Genomic DNA, 18,270 nt, shown 5'->3' on the forward strand with positions numbered 1-18,270 from the left:
GCAAAAAACGTAAACAGCTTTCACCGTGTAAACGGTTTTATACTCAGTGTACGCGCCACTACGTATTCGATAAGATTTATCCTACAAAAAGCGTGCAGTGTTAATGATGTCTGAAAGGTATCTTCCAATGTCAGTGTTTTCACTATTCGACCACATCTAACTTTAGTACCTTCAAGATAAGATATTAAATAAGCACCTTCTGGATAATGTTTACCTCACCATTCATCATCATCATCATGATCAACCCATCGCCGGCTCACTACAGAGCACGGGTCTCCTCTCAGAGTCAGAAGGGTTTTGGCCATAGTCTACCACGCTGGCCATGTGCGGATTGGTAGACTTCACACACCTTTGAGAGCATGGAGAACTCTCAGGCATGCAGGTTAAAGCAAATGATATTTAATTAATTAAAAACGCACATAACTCTGAAAAGTTAGAGGTGCGTGCCCGGGATCGAACCCCTGACCTCCGATTAGAAGGCAGACGTCCTAACCACTAGGCTATCACAGCTTTGCCTCACCATTGCTTTGCATCAATTATGGTTCAAAAGCAAATTTACCTGCATGAAAATAAAACATGTACTTACCTACTTATCATCATCATTTCCATCATGTTCAACCCATCGCCGGCCTACTGGCCTACTTCTGAACATGGGTCTCCTCTCAGAATGAATGAGTAGGGCTTAGGGCTACGACTGCGGGTCGGCAGACATCACACACCTTTGAGAACATTATGGAGAACTCTCAGGTACTAGGTTTCCAAGCGATGTTTTCCTTCACCGTCAGTGATATTGAATAGCTTTAACATGTACTTACAGGTTATAATCTGTCGATTATGGTGTGAAACTAATAAGTATAACGTTCTTTTTAATCATGGCTTCAAAATCCTATTTTGTATTATCTTCCCAGCTCTTTGTTTTATTTACGCCACGTACGAGAGCTTTATTTTTCCATACTCCTTACATCGCTGATAAAAGTTTTCTAATAAAGGCCCAACAGCTAAGTTTTTGTTCTCGCTTATTGCCTACAGGTGACAATTGATAGCGATTGGTCTTTTTAACGGACTTGGAGAAACAAGTTTCTGTGTCCCAAAACTCGGGAGACCGCTGTAGCCCACTGGATATCAAGTTCGGTTTAAGTTATTGCATATTACTCTTATTGTGCGCACTTGGAAGTTATGAGAGATTTTCTTTGTTTGGAAGCACGATTACCTCGATTACTCTACCAAATAAACATTAGACGTGTGTTAGTTTTGGTGATCATTGGTTCTGTTGTATGTTTCTGTCTCTTGCATTACCTAAGTCCCAAAGAAAAGAATATTTATGAATTTATAAATTTCTATTCCATATAAGTATGTTAGCTAACATATTTTACTTAAAATAGCAAAAAAATTAATATATAAAAAGCTAAAGAAAAAATTAATAGCCTAGTGGTTAAGATGTCCGCTTTCTATTCGGGAGGTTGGAGTTAGATCTCGGGACGCAACTCAAATTTTTCGGAGCTATGTGCTTCCGATATCTAACCAACTTCCAAAAAGGAGGTGGTTCTCAATTCGGTCTATTTTTAAGAGGGTAAATCTCGTTTACTTTGACGGTGCAGTAAAACATAGTGAGGATACCTGTAAGTATGCCTAAGAGATCTACATGATGTTCCTAAAGATTTGTAAAGTCTGCCAATCCGAACTTAGCCAGCGTGACGGACTATGGCCTAAACCCTTCTCATTCTTAGAGGAAACCTGGTGTTCAGTAGTGGGCCGGCGATAGGTTGATCATGATAATCATAATAATCATAATCATAATTTATTTATTACAAATACATGTAAATCTAACAGTCATGAAAATGTCTCACAAACACTTTTCTATCATTTAATGTAGAGCTAAAATAATTTTATTCCATTCTAAGAGAAAGGTAGGTAAAAAGGTCTCCACAATTTTCATATTGCTAGCTAATCCCAGAATGAATTTTTAATAGTAATGCCTTTTACCTTTTAACTGCGAAAGTATTTATTGTGGTTTTACAAAAAAAAATCTGCTCTACGTAACAGGTTGGCGGATTAATCTTAATCCAGTATTTCCTGAAAAAAATTTACTGGCACCAGTTGTTTTTTTCTTCTGTTATTGTAATTTTTTTTACTTTGTGTTCAAAATTAAAGTGTAAATAAGGTGTTCTCAATCTTTTTTTTATCCTGTACTCTGGATTGTTACTTACTTGACCTAACCTCATCACAAAGCCATGGAGTCATTTTGATATATTTTAAGTTATATTAAACTAGCTTATGCCCGCGACTTCGTCCGCGTGGACTGCACAAATTTTAAACCCCTGTTTTACCCCTTTAGAAGTTGAATTTTCAAAAATCCTTTCTTAGCGGATGCCCACCTCATAATAGCTATCTGCATTCCAAATTTCAGCCCGATTCATCCCGTAGTTTGAGCTGTGCGTTGATAGATCAGTCAGTCAGTCAGTCAGTCACCTTTTCGTTTTATATATTTAGATATATAATGGAAGTCACTCACGATAGTTTAAACGCTAAACTAGATTATAATAATTTAAAAAAAAATTGCCGACGACGGTACCTATATTTTATTTCGGCTGACGTCACGCCGATGTTAATGGTTCTAGCGCAATAGCAATTTATTAATTTGAACATATTATTTTATTTAAGCTCATCCTTGTAATGCAGAGAATCTCTGCTAGTATTGTATATTTTGTAATATTGTCTAGTAGCTTATGAAAATTAACACCCATGTTAGTTCAACGTGTACCTTAGTAGAAATACGTGCCTCCGCAGTTCAGGTGGCTACAAAGGTTCACCGTGCTGTTGGTTTAGGTATGAACCTTAGTAACATTTTACTGTTATTTAAATAAACTCTAATATGCATGAGCATATACCACCGAATTTAAAATAGATATAGTAGAATTGTGTAAGGGAGCACGAGAACTTTTCCTCGCATATCTATCTATACTAATATTATAAAGAATCTTTGTAACTTTGAAATTGGTTAAATAAAAGCAAAAACTATATCTGATTTGTTTTTGTGCATGTGTACATGTATTGTCATTAGAGAAAAGAGACAGTTTTATGTAATGGCAATATTTCCAGATATTGGTCACGCCTTGCGGCCGATCCGACATTTTGATTTCTGCTTCTTTACTTACTTGGAAAATGAAAATTGAAATGAAATGTAAAAAAAAATGTTGCTTAATCAAAGTACATACTAACATTATTTTCATGTCCTTTTTCTCTATTCGTAGGGTGAAAGAAGTTGCTAGAGAAGCTTTCGAATTATTTCTGTACTAGATGATGCCCGCGACTTTGCGTTTTGAAAGATCCCGTGGGAATTCTTTGATTTTCTAGGATAAAGTAGCCTATGTGTTAATTCAGAGTATAAGCCATCTCTATTCCCAGCCTTTCGGATTAGGCATATCGGCGTGAAGGCGTAACACAGATCCAAAAAATTTTTTTAAAACATTTAAGTAAGAGTTATTGAGCAAGGTGTTCATAATCAGCGATACGCTGTGTCGTCCTGATATTTTTATACCAGAACCATACGGCGTATCGCGAAAGCAAAAACTATTTCTATAATTTTATTTATAAGTCTGTGGCATAAGTGTAATCAAACCGAGTCTTGTTTGCATGCAGTATTGCAGGTCAAACTTGTGAGTAAAGTTGAGAAGAACAAGTTAAAACAACTGTTCATTAAGTAAAATGTCTAGTTGTTTATCTTGACTCTGTTTAATTTGTTTTCTTTTAGCTTCTAAAATGTCTGTGTAGTTGGTTCACTTGGGTTTTGTTTTCGAGGAACCATTAAGTTCTATTGAATAAAAATTGGCCTGAAGTTAAAGCAGCAGAAATCAGAATAAGTACCTAATGCTAAAGTGTGAGATTGTCGCCGCGCGGATAGGCAGTGACCCATCATTGCGCGTTATGGTAAAAGTAAATTTATTTGTATAGATTTACATTTTATTTTACTTTGCTTTCGATTCGCAGATAATTAATTTTAAATAATTTCTTGTGGCCTTATTTAAAACCTAGGTTAAGCTTAAAATAACAATTTTGTACGCTGTTAATTACTATTAAATAATAATAAAAAAAAATTCATTTACCTAAATATTTTTGGAATATTTTTCTAACCTTATTTCTACAGCGAGTACAATGCCACTGATGTGTCTAAGTGCTGACAAAATGCAACTCTTTCGCTTCTTGCTGGTCTTGTGACCGTTTGAGGTCTCCTTAAGTTATTTGGGAGAACTTGGCTCAAAAAAACTAGTCTCAAATGTGACTCTATATTATAGAACAGAAATAAGAGCTTTATTTCCCTTTAAAAACCAGATTTATACTCGTATATGTAATATACGTTCTGTCGTCGATTTTATCCACTCAGCGCACCGTATTGTCTTAAGCTCCCTAACTTCAATATTTACCACCACATCCGCTAAGAGATTTTTAATTTTTAATGCGCGCTGATGCCGGTAAACTTCTTACGGGTAAATCTGCCTGCCTGAAACTGTCGAAGCATTGTGTGCGCTGAATTAATAATGGTATATTAGGGTTAATACTTTATTACCACGCGTGGAAAATGGGAGCATAGACTCAGTTTTAAGAACCTTGCTAAATGGTATTGGGAAGTAAATAACCGTACCGCAAGTATGTAACCGTTTTTTTTTTGTTGAAATAAATAAATGTAAATAGTATGACATTGTTTGAAATGAGAAGTCCTAATCTACATGTATAAAAGGAAAAAAAACTGACATACTGACGTAGTAAAGGCTCAAATCGCTCGGTTTTAAATATCAGATATTGCATGTAGGCTCCACTAAGAAAAGATTTACAGATATTCTGACTGCAATGTCACGATGTTTCAGAGATAACGTTGTGGTAAAGGTAAAACAATATCAGACCGCTTTTTAATAAGAGCGCTTTAATACTACCTCTTATTAAACAACGTTGTCGTCTTTCCCAAAATTACATGTACCTGTAAGAAAAAAGAAAGTTGGCCAAGTAATTCTTAAGTTCACGGATGATCTATTACGCGAGGTACAAAAATTTCTCAGGTAGGTATGCTCGTATTGTGCAAAAGTTCCGTAATTAGGACGCCGAAATGGGTATCTTCCCCTTACCTGCTCTTTTGTGACAAATTTTCCTTAATAACAGTTTTTTCTTTCTCGGGTTTCTCGCGGCATTTATTCTTCATTGTTTTATATTCTTCATATTGTAATAATTACTGCAAATAAGGTATAAATCGAAATAAGTTATATTATATTCAGAATCATATTAATAAAATACGATATTATCAAACCTTAGGAAAGTTATAAACTAATTTTCCCCTCGAAATAATTCAAAATAAAGTTCTAGAACGCGAAAATTTTCCGATATAGAGACTTATTGGAAACAAATCCAATCAACAACTTGCCCGAAGTTAATAGAAATGCTCTTCAATTAAAAACCAGTAACGAGTTCGATTACATCCGAAAATACTCAGCTATCCATAATGTTGCACAAATTATCCTTTCCTGTAGCGTCGCTTAACTTCTTTAAAGGAATATCCGATCAAACGTCAGCGTAAACTAATTCCACTGAGCAAACTCCGAAACTCGCTTTTAAAAAGAAAAAAGTGTTGCCGATATCCACACCGGAGCCAACTAAATTGGTTACCTATTACACTGTCGATTTAACTTAACCTAACTGAGCTCAAGTTCCTTAGGCATAACAGTAGGTACAGGTACCTATCCTAGTTTTTATAAATGTTACCGCTCTTTAATTTACAATAAGTATATCGCTGAAACCCTAATGTGAATGTCGCTTCTATTAAATGAAGTGGTAAACGCTTCACTATAATGAGTTTCAAATGAATTGGGCTTTCACATCGATTTGTCCAAATTATTCGTTGACTAATTTCCGTTACGTTATATTTGGTTGTGTTTGTAAACTAATTTACCAAATTGTCTCGATAATTTAAACTGATTAATATTGTGACATGTTTAACAATATTGTGCCCATCAGTATTTATGTTATTGAGATTCTGTGTTAGAAGAAAGTTGTCTACTACGCAGATTAGGCTAGGTTTAGATAATTCTAACTGATAGAAGTTCTTCATTCCGTAAGTTAACTTTTCAATTAATTTTCAGGGCCCGCTATTATCCTGAACAACGCCCGAAGAGAATAAAATAGACTTAAAGTTTAAATAAGTGAATTAAATATCGCTTGGCGTAAAGTGCCGGTTTGGCGTCGCACCTAGTGGCCGACCGTCCCATTACGTGAAATGGTCAAGGTAATCAAAAATCTCTATGAATTATTCACACCTCTTACGCCACGCTAACCCTTCCCTGTTTTGGGCTTTTTGTAAATATATTTTCTAAGTCACTCATCCACTCGCTCGCGGTCCGTTTCGCAATGTACTACAGTATGAATTTTCGATTAGAATTTCAAATTGGAATTTGGTCGCACTTTTCCACTCACTCCTTTCGGCTTCGCATTAGTTTAACATTTCGTTGATTTTGATGTTTTTCGTAATATGCACTGACTTGACTAATAATAGTAATCGTGGTTTTACAGTATAATAATTCATTATAAAGTTAATCGTTAAAAAATCTTAACATAGTAACGTCATTTGTTTAACTTGCAAGTAGTATGTTTTAATCTAATGATTGTTTTGCTAAATTATAACTAATTGGTGTTGTGTTGTAACTAGTTTAATATTAATGTGTGTTTTGTACGTAATTCACTTAAAATATGTCAATTAATACAATTTACCATTAGTGTTTGTTGTCTCATTTTCTAATTTTTATTTTTTAAGGTTTTTGTTGTTCTTTGTCATGTTATGTTTTCTTTGTACTTTTTCTATAATATGACAGAAGTGTGTTATCTTAAGAAAAGTATCCCTTGCGCGCTTCTCAGCGCTTTTCACACAAACGCAGTTTGGTTCTCATTTGAATATTAATCAATCAGACACAATAAAATTTTGTAGACACTCTAGAAACAAATAACTTGTCAGATATCTGTAAAATATATATTTCAAAGTTAAACGAGCTCAAAGATTTGTATGTAAAGCTCATCTCACACTACGGGAGGTAAGTTATATTATAGTCCGATCAAAATAGACATTCAAGGTTACATCAATATTGCATAGGGCTAAACATTGGTACGAATGTTGGGAACACCAATATATAAATGAATTGTGAAAAGTCCCCATCGATTTATATTGATGCCCCATGCGAATTATTGTAACCTTGAATGTCTATTTTGACCGGACTATAATATAATTTATATCACACATTTTTATAGAAATCTGCCTGCCTGATTTCTGCCTGATCGTTACCATTAAAATCGTAACGAGCAGCTTATGATAATTTAATTTTGCATAAGCTGAGTCTATGTGCCTTTCAATCAAAAATTAATATTGATGGACTAGTGCGTCATATTCCCACAAATCAAAATACTAGGTATTATCAAAATATGATCACAAAGGCTAGCTAAAAGTACGTTAATTGCTATGTAATCGGATGACATTAAAATGATAGGTTTTGTAAAAGAGAATATTAGCATACAATGACCATAATATCATACCCATCCATATTATAATAACATTATTATGGAGACTGAAAATCACCGGGAAATTATTTTAAAGCACTAATTATTTCCATTAATTTAGACTCTTTGTTTGCGGTGAGTTTATATAAGGTATGTGTATTGAGTTACCAATTTGTGGTACGTTTATGAGGTTGGTACGGGTATCTCGTGACGCGGATACTGTTACACTAAATTCAATGTTATTATGAAATGGTATAATACCTAATAAGGTAGGTACTTACAGTACGCGGCCGAAAGTAATGTACATCGATATTTAGAAGGAGATAGCAGATTTGTAGAGCATTGACTCTGTCGTTGAGACCGACAAAACGTCATATAGGTATGAGTGACAGAGACAACGCTCTACAAAGCCGAAATGTCATTCTAAAGGCCGATGTAAATTACTTTCTGCCGCGTACTTAAATGCAATATTACATGAAATATTATGTTTTCATTTCTCTTTTTGATAAGGCCGATAATGTTTCTTGTCTAAAAATACTGCGTTATTTTAGCGAATAGGTATTTGTACAGCCGCGTTTGAAAAAACCAGAATTCGATACCGTTATCTGGAGTTTTCATAGCGGCTTTCAGACTTTGCACTGTTTCATTCAACATTTTGACATCCATGCAAAAGCATCGATCAATATATGAAGCCGGCATGAAATGTGAAAATTCAATTCATGTGAAACATAAAACTGTAAAATAGCGCAGATGAACATATTTTGCCTGGCCAAGCTGGAACATTGAAAAGCTACGGGTATAACGGTTTTTGTACGTAAGTAAAACATGGGTTCCAACTTTCACCAACGCGTTGCATCCGCTTGAAGTGAGTTGACGACCTCCCTGGCGCAGTGGTAAGTGCTGTGGTTTTATTAGTGGGAGGTCCCTGGTTCGATTCCCAGCAGGGGTTTGGAATTTTATGACTTCTAAATCTCTGGTTTGGTCTGGTGGGAAGCCTCGGCCGATGCTAGTTACCACCATACCGGTAAAGCCGTGCCGCCAAGGGATTTAGCGTTCCGGTACGATGCCGTGTAGAAACCAGAGGTGTATGGGTTTGACAAAAACTGCCATACTCCTTCCAGGTTAGCCCGCTTCCATCTTAGGCTGCATCATCACTTACGACCAGGTGAGATTGCAGGAAAGGGCTTACTTGTATCTGAATTAAAAAAAAAAATATTAAGTTTGCTATTATTTATTCAGAACTTGATGTTGCCCGCGACTTCGTCCCCGTGGATTTAGTTTTTAAAAAATCTCGTGGGAATTCTCTGATTTTCCGGAATAAAAAGTAGTCTATGTCCTTCCCCGGGGTGCAAGCTATCTTGGTAGAACGGATGGGCCATGAAAAGCTAGCAGACAGACAGACACACTTCAGCATTTGTAATATTAGTAAGGATATTATGCCACACATTAGAATACTAGTTATTTACAAAAGTAAGCTATAAGCTATTAATATTTCGGTTCATACGTAATGCGAACCTGTAAAACAGCTCAAACCGCTGGGTCTAGAAATTAGATTTTTCAGGTCGGTTCTCTCTATAGAATAGACGTCTACGTTCCAGAGAGAGAGTCTAAATATTTTGAAATCACTTATAAATGAAAGGATTTGGAAAAATTCAAGAGGATCTTTAGAAAACTTAAATACACGCAGCCGTAATCGCAAGAAAAAGCTAGTAACAAATATCGAAATAATAATTTGCTCGAATAATTCAAACATTGAGATGATTCACGAATACGAATACGTTATCGACCCGACAAACAGATTATACTTCTCTCGCCATCCCGTTACCTTTCTTTCGACTTCTTCCAGGCCGTATCACTTTCCGCGAGCGCTTTCTTTATCCAATTATCCGAAGATAAATCTCACCTGTGACTGCAGAGGAAATAGCGGATGGAAACGTTGTATTTGGGAATAATACCCGTCTAAGGATTTGCGCGAATTCTCTTGCTTTGTTAGACTTTTCGATATATTAATGTTGCTTGATTCTTCATTTGGATCGTCTGATGAATGAATTAATGGAATGTAATTATTTTGTTCAATGGAAAAACGTCTTTGGAAATTGCGATACATTCTTTCAGAATTTTCTATTTAAATTGACGAAAGTTAGAGATAAAATACTATGTATAGAATTTTTTGAAAATGTTGTTTAGTAGGTACTCTTAATTTTTTTTTACTGTAGGTATGTTTGAAAACTATAAAAAAATAGGTATGATACTGAATTCGTTCATATTCGTAACTAGCTGACGCCTGCGACTTCATTATGATATGATTCGATATGTTTTTAAGTTTTCGGAAGAAACTCGAACCTAGTCTCAAAATTTGTCAATTCCAAGTACTGACACTAATCTACGACTACCAATCTACCAATTATTACAATTTGTAAGCAAATCAACTGATTTATTCGCTCTGCGAAAAGTAAAACTCTTAGAAATGATTGAAAAAGCTATAAATTGAAAGTCGCCTTCGCTAAGGACGTCTACCTATTAAAAACCTGATAAAAATAAAATTCTGTTTCCGATACAATTAATGTCAAACAGAGTGATCGAGGCAAGCTAACTAGTTGCTATCGTACAAAATATTGCTGATTCGAATAAAAAACTGATCCCTATCTCACTTTGATGTTGTCGGAGGAAATGGGATCTGCTTCCGATCCGCGAGGAAAAGGGAATAATCTTCTTCTCGATTTTAGAGTTCCCTGTTAAATTAAATGAAGCTTCTTACCTGCACTATTAATTAAGCTAATCGACTTCATTTATTTAGGACTAGCTTATGCACGATCCGTCAAGTAGTTTGAGCTGTGCGTTGATAGATCAGTCAGTCAGTACGTTTAGATAAATAGGTTTATTAGTAAAATAATATAGAAGCGTAACGTATTATGGTTATAAAATCGGCGCCTCGATTCCTTGGATCAACTTTCTTTATCACTATCTATCCATGTTAGAATTGTAAAAGTGTGTTTGTTTGTTGGTTTGTCTTTCGCTGCAACGGGGCAACGGGTTGACGTTTTTTTGCATGGATAATAGATAAAGGTATGAACAGAGATATAGGCTTTTTTAATCCTGCAAAATCAAAGAGTTCCCACAGGATTTTTATGAATCTAAATCCATGTAGACGATATTAAGTTCAAGAATCACTGAATAAATTCTGTTAATAATGCCGTACAAATCATTTCAAAACAAATAAACTAACTTAACAAATAGGTATAGGTACTTTTTTATTCAGATAGAAGTTAAATATATATACAAGGTAAGTGATGATGCAGTCTAAGTGGTAGCGGGCTAACCTGGAAGGGGTATGAAAGTTTCATACCCCTTTAGTTTCTACACGGCATCGTACCGCAACGCTCAATTGCTTGGTGGCATGGCCTTGCCGGTAGGGTGGTTTTTACCCAGGGCTAAAGCATCCCACTAGACCAGACCAGAGAAAATTTAGAAATTATAAAATTCCAAATTTTAACCCACAGCGCTCACCACTGCGCCAGGGAGGTCGTTCAAATTTATATTATGGACTGATAACATTACAACTCCTCTGCATCTCGCAGTCGGATTAAAGAACCCGTCTTTGTATTCTAAGTGATATCTTGACGCTATTTCTAAAAGTTTGTCGTGATTGGTGCTAGGACGGATAGCGTGATATCAGCTGAAGGGCCCGGTGTCGACTTCTGACCGTTTGGAGTGCCGATCTAATTTGCCGAATCGCGGAAGCATATGAAATTTAATCGATTCGCCTCACTGAAAACGATTTGTTAAGGTGCTGTTGGGCAATTGTTACGTACGTAGTCAGCTATGTATTATATACCAGTAGGTAGGTAAATAAACAACATATTTCCAAAATGCAGGTGACCAGGATAGATGAAGACCTTTTATGATTTTTCACACAATTTTTATTTGCTAACTTATTTGTAGGTCCGAATCGTTGTCCAAGTCCAAGTCTTTGTATAGTAGCTAATCGGGGCGTCCCCATGCCTCATACCCCGATTGCTATCTCGACCTGTCATGTACTATAGGTACAAATCGTCGTCGTAGTCTAGGTCAAGTCAAGTCTACAAAATATATAAAATGTGTTAGATATATCGTAATATTTTCTCTTGCCTTCAATGTACCTGCCTACTTCACCTTTTTTAACAAATTTGTTAATTAGTCCGTTTATTCACCCATAGTATCTACAAATGGTCCTGATTGCTCGCATGTCGACGGTGCCCAAACGAAAACAAGTAAATTCAATTGACTTTTAATGATGCAAATTTTTCGAATTCCATTACGAATCAGTACGTGGCATTGCGTTGATCAAAGGCGTTTAATTTCCATAATCAACAGGTCAGAACGTGGCTTGCAATATGTTTTATGTGAAGTTATTGAAACGTAAAAAGTAACGTTCACTTTTTGCTTTATAAATTGTTTATCGCGGCATAAAAACCTATCAAAATGAATTTTATTTCATGTGGGCCAACTGGTGGACATGAGTAGTACAGGATAGAGGTAAGTAGTTAGAAAAATCGACAGGAGCAGGTCCAGGGTCATGGAAGAGTGTAATGCTCTTTCACTGTCATTCTTAACCTAAAAAGTCGTTAACTGCAAATACTTGTCACTAAAAAACGTGGTTCAATGTTCAAATAAAATATAATACTACGCCACGTAGGCCCAACGTTTTTAGTTTGACCTTACGACGAAGCGAAATTTTTTAGAAACTGTAATTGTTCTAAATTTCATTTTTTTTGCGATTAATCTTATTTTTTTAATCGCAGTCAACGGCTTTTTAGATTTAGTATGACAGACCACTATAAATCGTTAAGTAGATTCTACTGAGAAGAGCAGGCAAGAAGCTCGGCAATTACTTTGTTCGAAATACGTTACTCTCATTTCTGTCATACAACATTGTATTAAAATTTTAAAATGCAACATTTCGAAGTATCGCATCTTGTGATACAGCTATAAATAACGATAAACATACAGCGGCCTTTGACAACACACGGCAGCAAATATAATATTTTGTCGTGAGCGAGAATTCACATTTGTGATGGTATTTACATTACGTCTTCGAAAACGTAAATCTATAGTAAACAAGCACAAGCAATACATCGAGAACGTTTAAAAAATTACAAATAGGTATGGATTTTTCAGAGCATCGCCAGTGAATCATCCGAATAACGATTGCGTAAAACAATTTGATTAAAATTTTGGTAAATGAGTTTTGATAACCAATATGTTTCTCGTAGAAAGACTTAGGCGTTATAATTATTTCAATTATTTAACTACAGTACGAGGCAGAAAATAATGTACATCGGCCTTTAGAGTGACATTTCGGCTTTGTAGAGCGTTGTCTCTGTCACTCGTACCTAGGTATATGACGTTTTGTCGGTCTCAACGATAGAGACAATGCTCTACAAATCCGTTATCTCCTTCTAAAGGTACATTATTTTCTGCCACGTACTGACTTTGATGTGTTTTCTGAAACAGTCGCAGGTCTTAGAAATATTGAGGTTTTAGGCATTATAATTTTAGTTACACCTACCTTAGCAGATTTTCGCCATTAATATTATAGTAAGTGTATCCAGCAATAGTTTGATAAACAGACAACAAATTTTTGTACCAAGCGAGCTTCATCCGACCTTCGCAAACCTTTAAGGACGACCCAACAGCACTTATTAATGATTAATTATTCATCATAGTAATCAGGACGGGCGGTAGCTTAACGTACTCTATTAAGTACGGAGAGAAATTAATGTCCTAACTTTGTAATACCACAGTCAATCACCTAATCTGTTACCGTCTTGGTTCAATCTTGCTTAAGAAAAGGTATACCTTTTATGAAAAAAATTGAAAAAACTACCACATACCGATACACAAATACCGAGCTATGATAAACTACTGGTTAAGACGTCGGATTCAGGTGGTCAGGGATTCGATCCCGGGCACGTATCTCTAACTTTTGGGAGTTATGTGCGTTTTAAAATATCACTTGTTTTAATAGTGAAGAAAAACATCGAAGGAAAACAGAAACAAGAGGAAAGCTAGACCTCATCATTGTTTTTTTAAACTTATTTTTTGTCAAATGCAAGCCTATCACGCAATTAAAAAAATCCATACATTAGAGTTCTCCATAATATTCTCACATTGTGTAAAATTTGCGGATCCGCACTTGACCAGACCGTGGCGGACTTTGGCTAAACCCTTCTCATTCTTAGAGGAGACCCGTGCTCAGTAGTGGGCTGGCGATGGATTGACGATGTTGATAACGCACAAATATAATAGTTTTAAATCAACTACAAGTAAAATAAAAATTGATTCGGGTTTTTATTTAGAAAACGTTACGGAGAAAAATAATCCTTATATATTTTGTTTGTAAATTTCAATGAATATTCCAAAAATATTATAAACGAGTGAAATATGGAGTGGCATTGGTATACTTCAAGTTGAATCTTTATTGCAGTAGTCATTTATCGATATTACGTCCCTCGGCGTGAAGTTATTATACAACTTGGAGCGCTTGCGCGGCGCCGGTTTCGGGTGACTAAGTGATATATGGGCGCCGAGGAACCCTAATGCTTCAGAGCGGAACAGACTTACATACGCGGCGAGCCTTCAAGACTGCTGGCTTGTCAAACTAATGAGCTAAACGCCGTTTGTTTTAGAATTGCTGCGGTTTTCGTTGCCTTTTCTGTGTTTGATATGGCTCTACAGTACATTTATCCGGAAAATTAGTGCCGTTCAAAGCATCGGTCATTTGAAAGACTGCAGGTACTTTAGAGTTTAGAGCAAAGTTTATCTTTGCTCAGACTTCAGACACAATTAAAACGAGACAGATTTGTATCTATGTCCATAATACAATCGTAAGACACTGTTACTAAAATGAGACCGATTTAATATAAAGTAGTATTATTTTACTTAAATGGGTCTTAAGTCTGAACTAAGGCCAAAAGCGCTTGGTGTTTTTCCAGTTTGATTCTTGGTTTCTAAAAGTATTGTTGCAGGTGATACATTGCGTTTGTACTTTATGGCAGGGGTACATACTTAGTTATACTTTAGTTCTAAATCACTGGACCTAAAAAAACTATATTATGTACCCCTTTCAAATAGAGAACTTTTTATTAATCAAGGTGTAGTGAAATCCAAAAGTAATTAAAATTTGATTCATACTTCATATTGAATTTTACGAAAAATAACAGACTAACGTAGTCTTTATTATTAATAGATTTTCAAATAAGAGAAAAGTTTTCGTCTATCGAATAAAATATTTACAAAGGATTTGTGTTTGTTAGAAATTTGGTGATGTACATCGCAAAGGGCCGTGTAAAAGGCTTAACTAAATTAATTTAGCTGATGATCTCTATGCAAAATTGAATTACGGCTTTGGAGGAATCCAAATTAGTTTGACCTGGACAATAGTTGCCATAGTGAGATGATTGTTCAAATATTTGTAGATTTAGTCGAGATGTCGTCGTAAACCGAAGATACTGGCCCGGTATTGTTTCGAAGAGATTAGTTTCCTTACAATTCTGCCCTGTCATCGTTATAGGGATTAATTTTGGGTCGTGGGTATTAGGATGTTACTATTTATATTTTATATTATTTATATTTTAGTAAGTTATTGATATGAGTGTGCGAATCTGTGTATTACGACTCATGACTGATTTTATTAAACGCTGTAATATAATTGGTTTGGAAATGGTTAATAATTTCAAGTGGGTACAGAGCTCTGAGCTTTTCAACCCTGAGTTAATCATCTCAAGTTAACTTTAACTGTACGTCAGTTTGCCTAAATGTAGAGATGTCAAAACATTTCCGCCCTTTTTTGTCCATAATAAATGACTGATAATAATTTACTTACACTCCGTAAACTGTGCATAAATCTGTTATTTAGTATAGACTTTTCTAGTATAAAACTTTTCCGTCTCTTTCTCTATAATATTAAATGATCGAATTACACACAGTTAACGGTAAATTGAAAAGTTATGGTTTGTTACTTAGTTGTACTTCAGGGCTTTGGGAGTAGCTTTTTAAGTTACGTTAACTGTGCGAAGTTCTTTTTCATCTATACATGACAGATACGCGAACAATTATTAACCTTAACTTGAAAAGTAATGGTAGAACGTATGTAGGTTCTGAGGCCTAGTGTAACTTTTTAAGATAACGTTAACATACTGAATGAAAGAATAACTTTTCAAATTAATCAGTCGTTTAGTATGGATAGAAAATGAACAGAGAAAATTACAGATTCTCGCACAGTTTACATAGTTATTTTAAAAAGTTATACTCACTTCAAGTCTGAACAGTTCGGAAAACAAATTCTTTGCAAAAAAAACGGTTATAAAATCGTCATTATGGCTAGACTAATTATCGTAAAATCGTCAATCCAAAATTCAGCAAACATTCAACCCGCCTGCAACACCCGCCCGCATCACCGCAAGTTTCACGTTGATTAAAGATAGCTATATCAGTTTCGACCTTTCATTAGAAATGGCACAAAGGCAACGCAATTACATCGGTGACATCTGGTGGCCTTATCATGAAAGGGCTGCATCTTAGGCCACACAATTTAGACAATCTCGAACTATGGTTGCTTTATCTAGTTAGACTGGTTTGTTTCAGCTTTGACAGGAATGTTTCGATGTTTGTTTACAGTTGTTTCCGTTTTAATTTTGATTTGAAGATTCGTGTGTTTTACTTTACTTTTACACGCTTACACATGGCTTATACGCAAAACACAATATGCCAAAATTGAAATGTTTAGAAATATTGTGTGCCAATGACGATAAATAACTGTAGACTTCTTTTGGGTTACTGAAAGTATTGCAAATTAACTTTTTTTATTATTAAGTATAATAAATTTGTAAAGGTTGTTAGGCTGAGGTCTCCAAAATACTTTTAAATAAGAAAAGTTTCTCCATCTTTATTTACCTCGCTACATATACAAATAGACTGGAGCTCTCAAAGTAATTTTACTCTTTAGATGGATCTGATTTAAATTATTTCTATAACCCGAGGATAAGCTCTAAAGTCTGAACAACCCGATGAATTATTTAAAGAGATGTTGTTTCAGCCCATTTCTACGACCTTTTTGGTTCTTCTACTTTGTTTTTAAAATATAGATATAAAGTATACTTATTATAGATCATATACTTTTTGCAAAAACTTCTCAGTCATAGTCAGTTCGTTCTTATTTAATACAAGAAGTTACGGCTGCATTGCCCCCCTGCCAAAGCAGGTTGATTAGGTGCCAAAAATTTAACTAGCCCATCTGTCACCAGAAAAGGCTATCATCTGCCCCAGGAATAGCACGGTGAGAAAAACTAATATGATATTTGAGCTTATTTTTTAAATCATTAGAATGTTTCCCATGACTTTGTTTTGTCGTTTGTTTAAGATTAACTGCTTAGATTTTAATATTTAAAGAACAGTCAAATCAGGTGTGCAGGTTAACAAAGGACAAATCGTAAAATGTTCTATTTGCACCCGGAGCACAGTCTCCGTAATACCGTTGACACGAACAATGAAGGAAACATATTTCCTTTTATTGCGTCTTTTGGTTTGTTATGAAATGGTGTGACACCTCAGATTTTAGAAAATCATATCTTGTATTATTACACCGCTTTCAGCTATTGGTAACTTGGTATCACTGCCAAGCCCATATATTTGTATAGCAAAGTAGCTTTTATCCTGCGACGTCGTCCACGTGGATTTAGGTTTTTAGTCTGCGTTAAAAGAAAACCTACATGCAAAATCTCTTGTTTCTAGACCCAGAAGAGCTGTGTTTGAGCTGGGTCTAAGCTTATATATTTCAGCTCTGTTTTTTTATCCTAGTTATTAAATCAGAAATACTAAAGGAGAGTCTGTCAAAATTTTCATAGCTTAAACCCTGAACTGTTCCTGGTGAGTACATGGATAGTTTGCATCATCGAGACACTCCAAAATTGTAGTATCCTACATTACGAAGTGTAGTTATCCAATGAGAAAAGTGTTCTGGCCTTAGGTAGTCTGTCTCGTAGAAATATACAAGAAACTGTCTTTGCTTTTGTCCCTATAAAAACATCCTGAAAGCTTAGGAAAAATACACAGATAGGTAGAAATGTAATAAAATTAAACAAAAACGTATTTTAATATAAACCAGTAAATAATATAGGTACCTACATCGATCAAAACGTAAGTGAGGCTGTAAACTAACATTTTTACAGGCAACCTACAAAAAGTAAAACATGACAAAAAATATCGAGTTAAGGTGTACACCTTAACTCGATATTTTTTGTCATGTTAAAACTAAATTAATGAATGGTTAATAAAATACGTCTGAGAAATTTAATGAATAGTATACCTACTGTTCTTCTGATATTAATATATCAAATTTATTATTTTTCTGTTTACAGGTAAGCACTTGTTCTTGGGTTACACAAGGTAATATTTTGTACTTACTAACTTCATAAAATGCAAAAATAATAAATAAATGTTGTCTCTCAATAAAAAAAAATCTTTGAACTAATTAAAACGGAGTGTTTCTGTTAGACAATATTGTGTCAAATTCTATTCATGTTAATTAAAACATCAATTTACTAAGCCGTACAAAATTATAGGATCTCACATAAATCCATGATCGAGATCACAAATGTATTGACTACATATAGATACATACAATTAGCACTCAGCAAATTACTAAATTAATACAGAAACAGCAAACTATCAAAACACGAACTTGCTGCCCAATGCTGAATCAAC

The 18,270-nt window shown here is 35.1% G+C and overlaps 1 protein-coding gene across 12 annotated transcripts in view; it reads left to right on the forward strand.

Annotated features, from left to right (window-relative positions):
* The window catches only part of heph (polypyrimidine tract-binding protein 1 heph), a 554,552-nt gene that overhangs the window by 233,188 nt on the left and 303,094 nt on the right, over window positions 1–18,270 (forward strand). For 3 of the 12 annotated variants that reach the window (XM_069498756.1, XM_069498760.1, XM_069498758.1), the window contains one exon: window positions 6,126–6,268. The exons of the other annotated variants lie outside the window; for them this stretch is intronic. In XM_069498756.1, the coding sequence (XP_069354857.1) occupies window positions 6,260–6,268 (9 nt within the window). In that variant the 5' untranslated portion in view covers window positions 6,126–6,259. The remainder of the gene's footprint in view (window positions 1–6,125; window positions 6,269–18,270) is intronic. 12 annotated transcript variants of the gene reach the window in all.

Source organism: Maniola hyperantus, chromosome 5 (genome assembly GCF_902806685.2).
Source record: "Maniola hyperantus chromosome 5, iAphHyp1.2, whole genome shotgun sequence".
Lineage (NCBI taxonomy): Eukaryota > Metazoa > Arthropoda > Insecta > Lepidoptera > Nymphalidae > Maniola > Maniola hyperantus.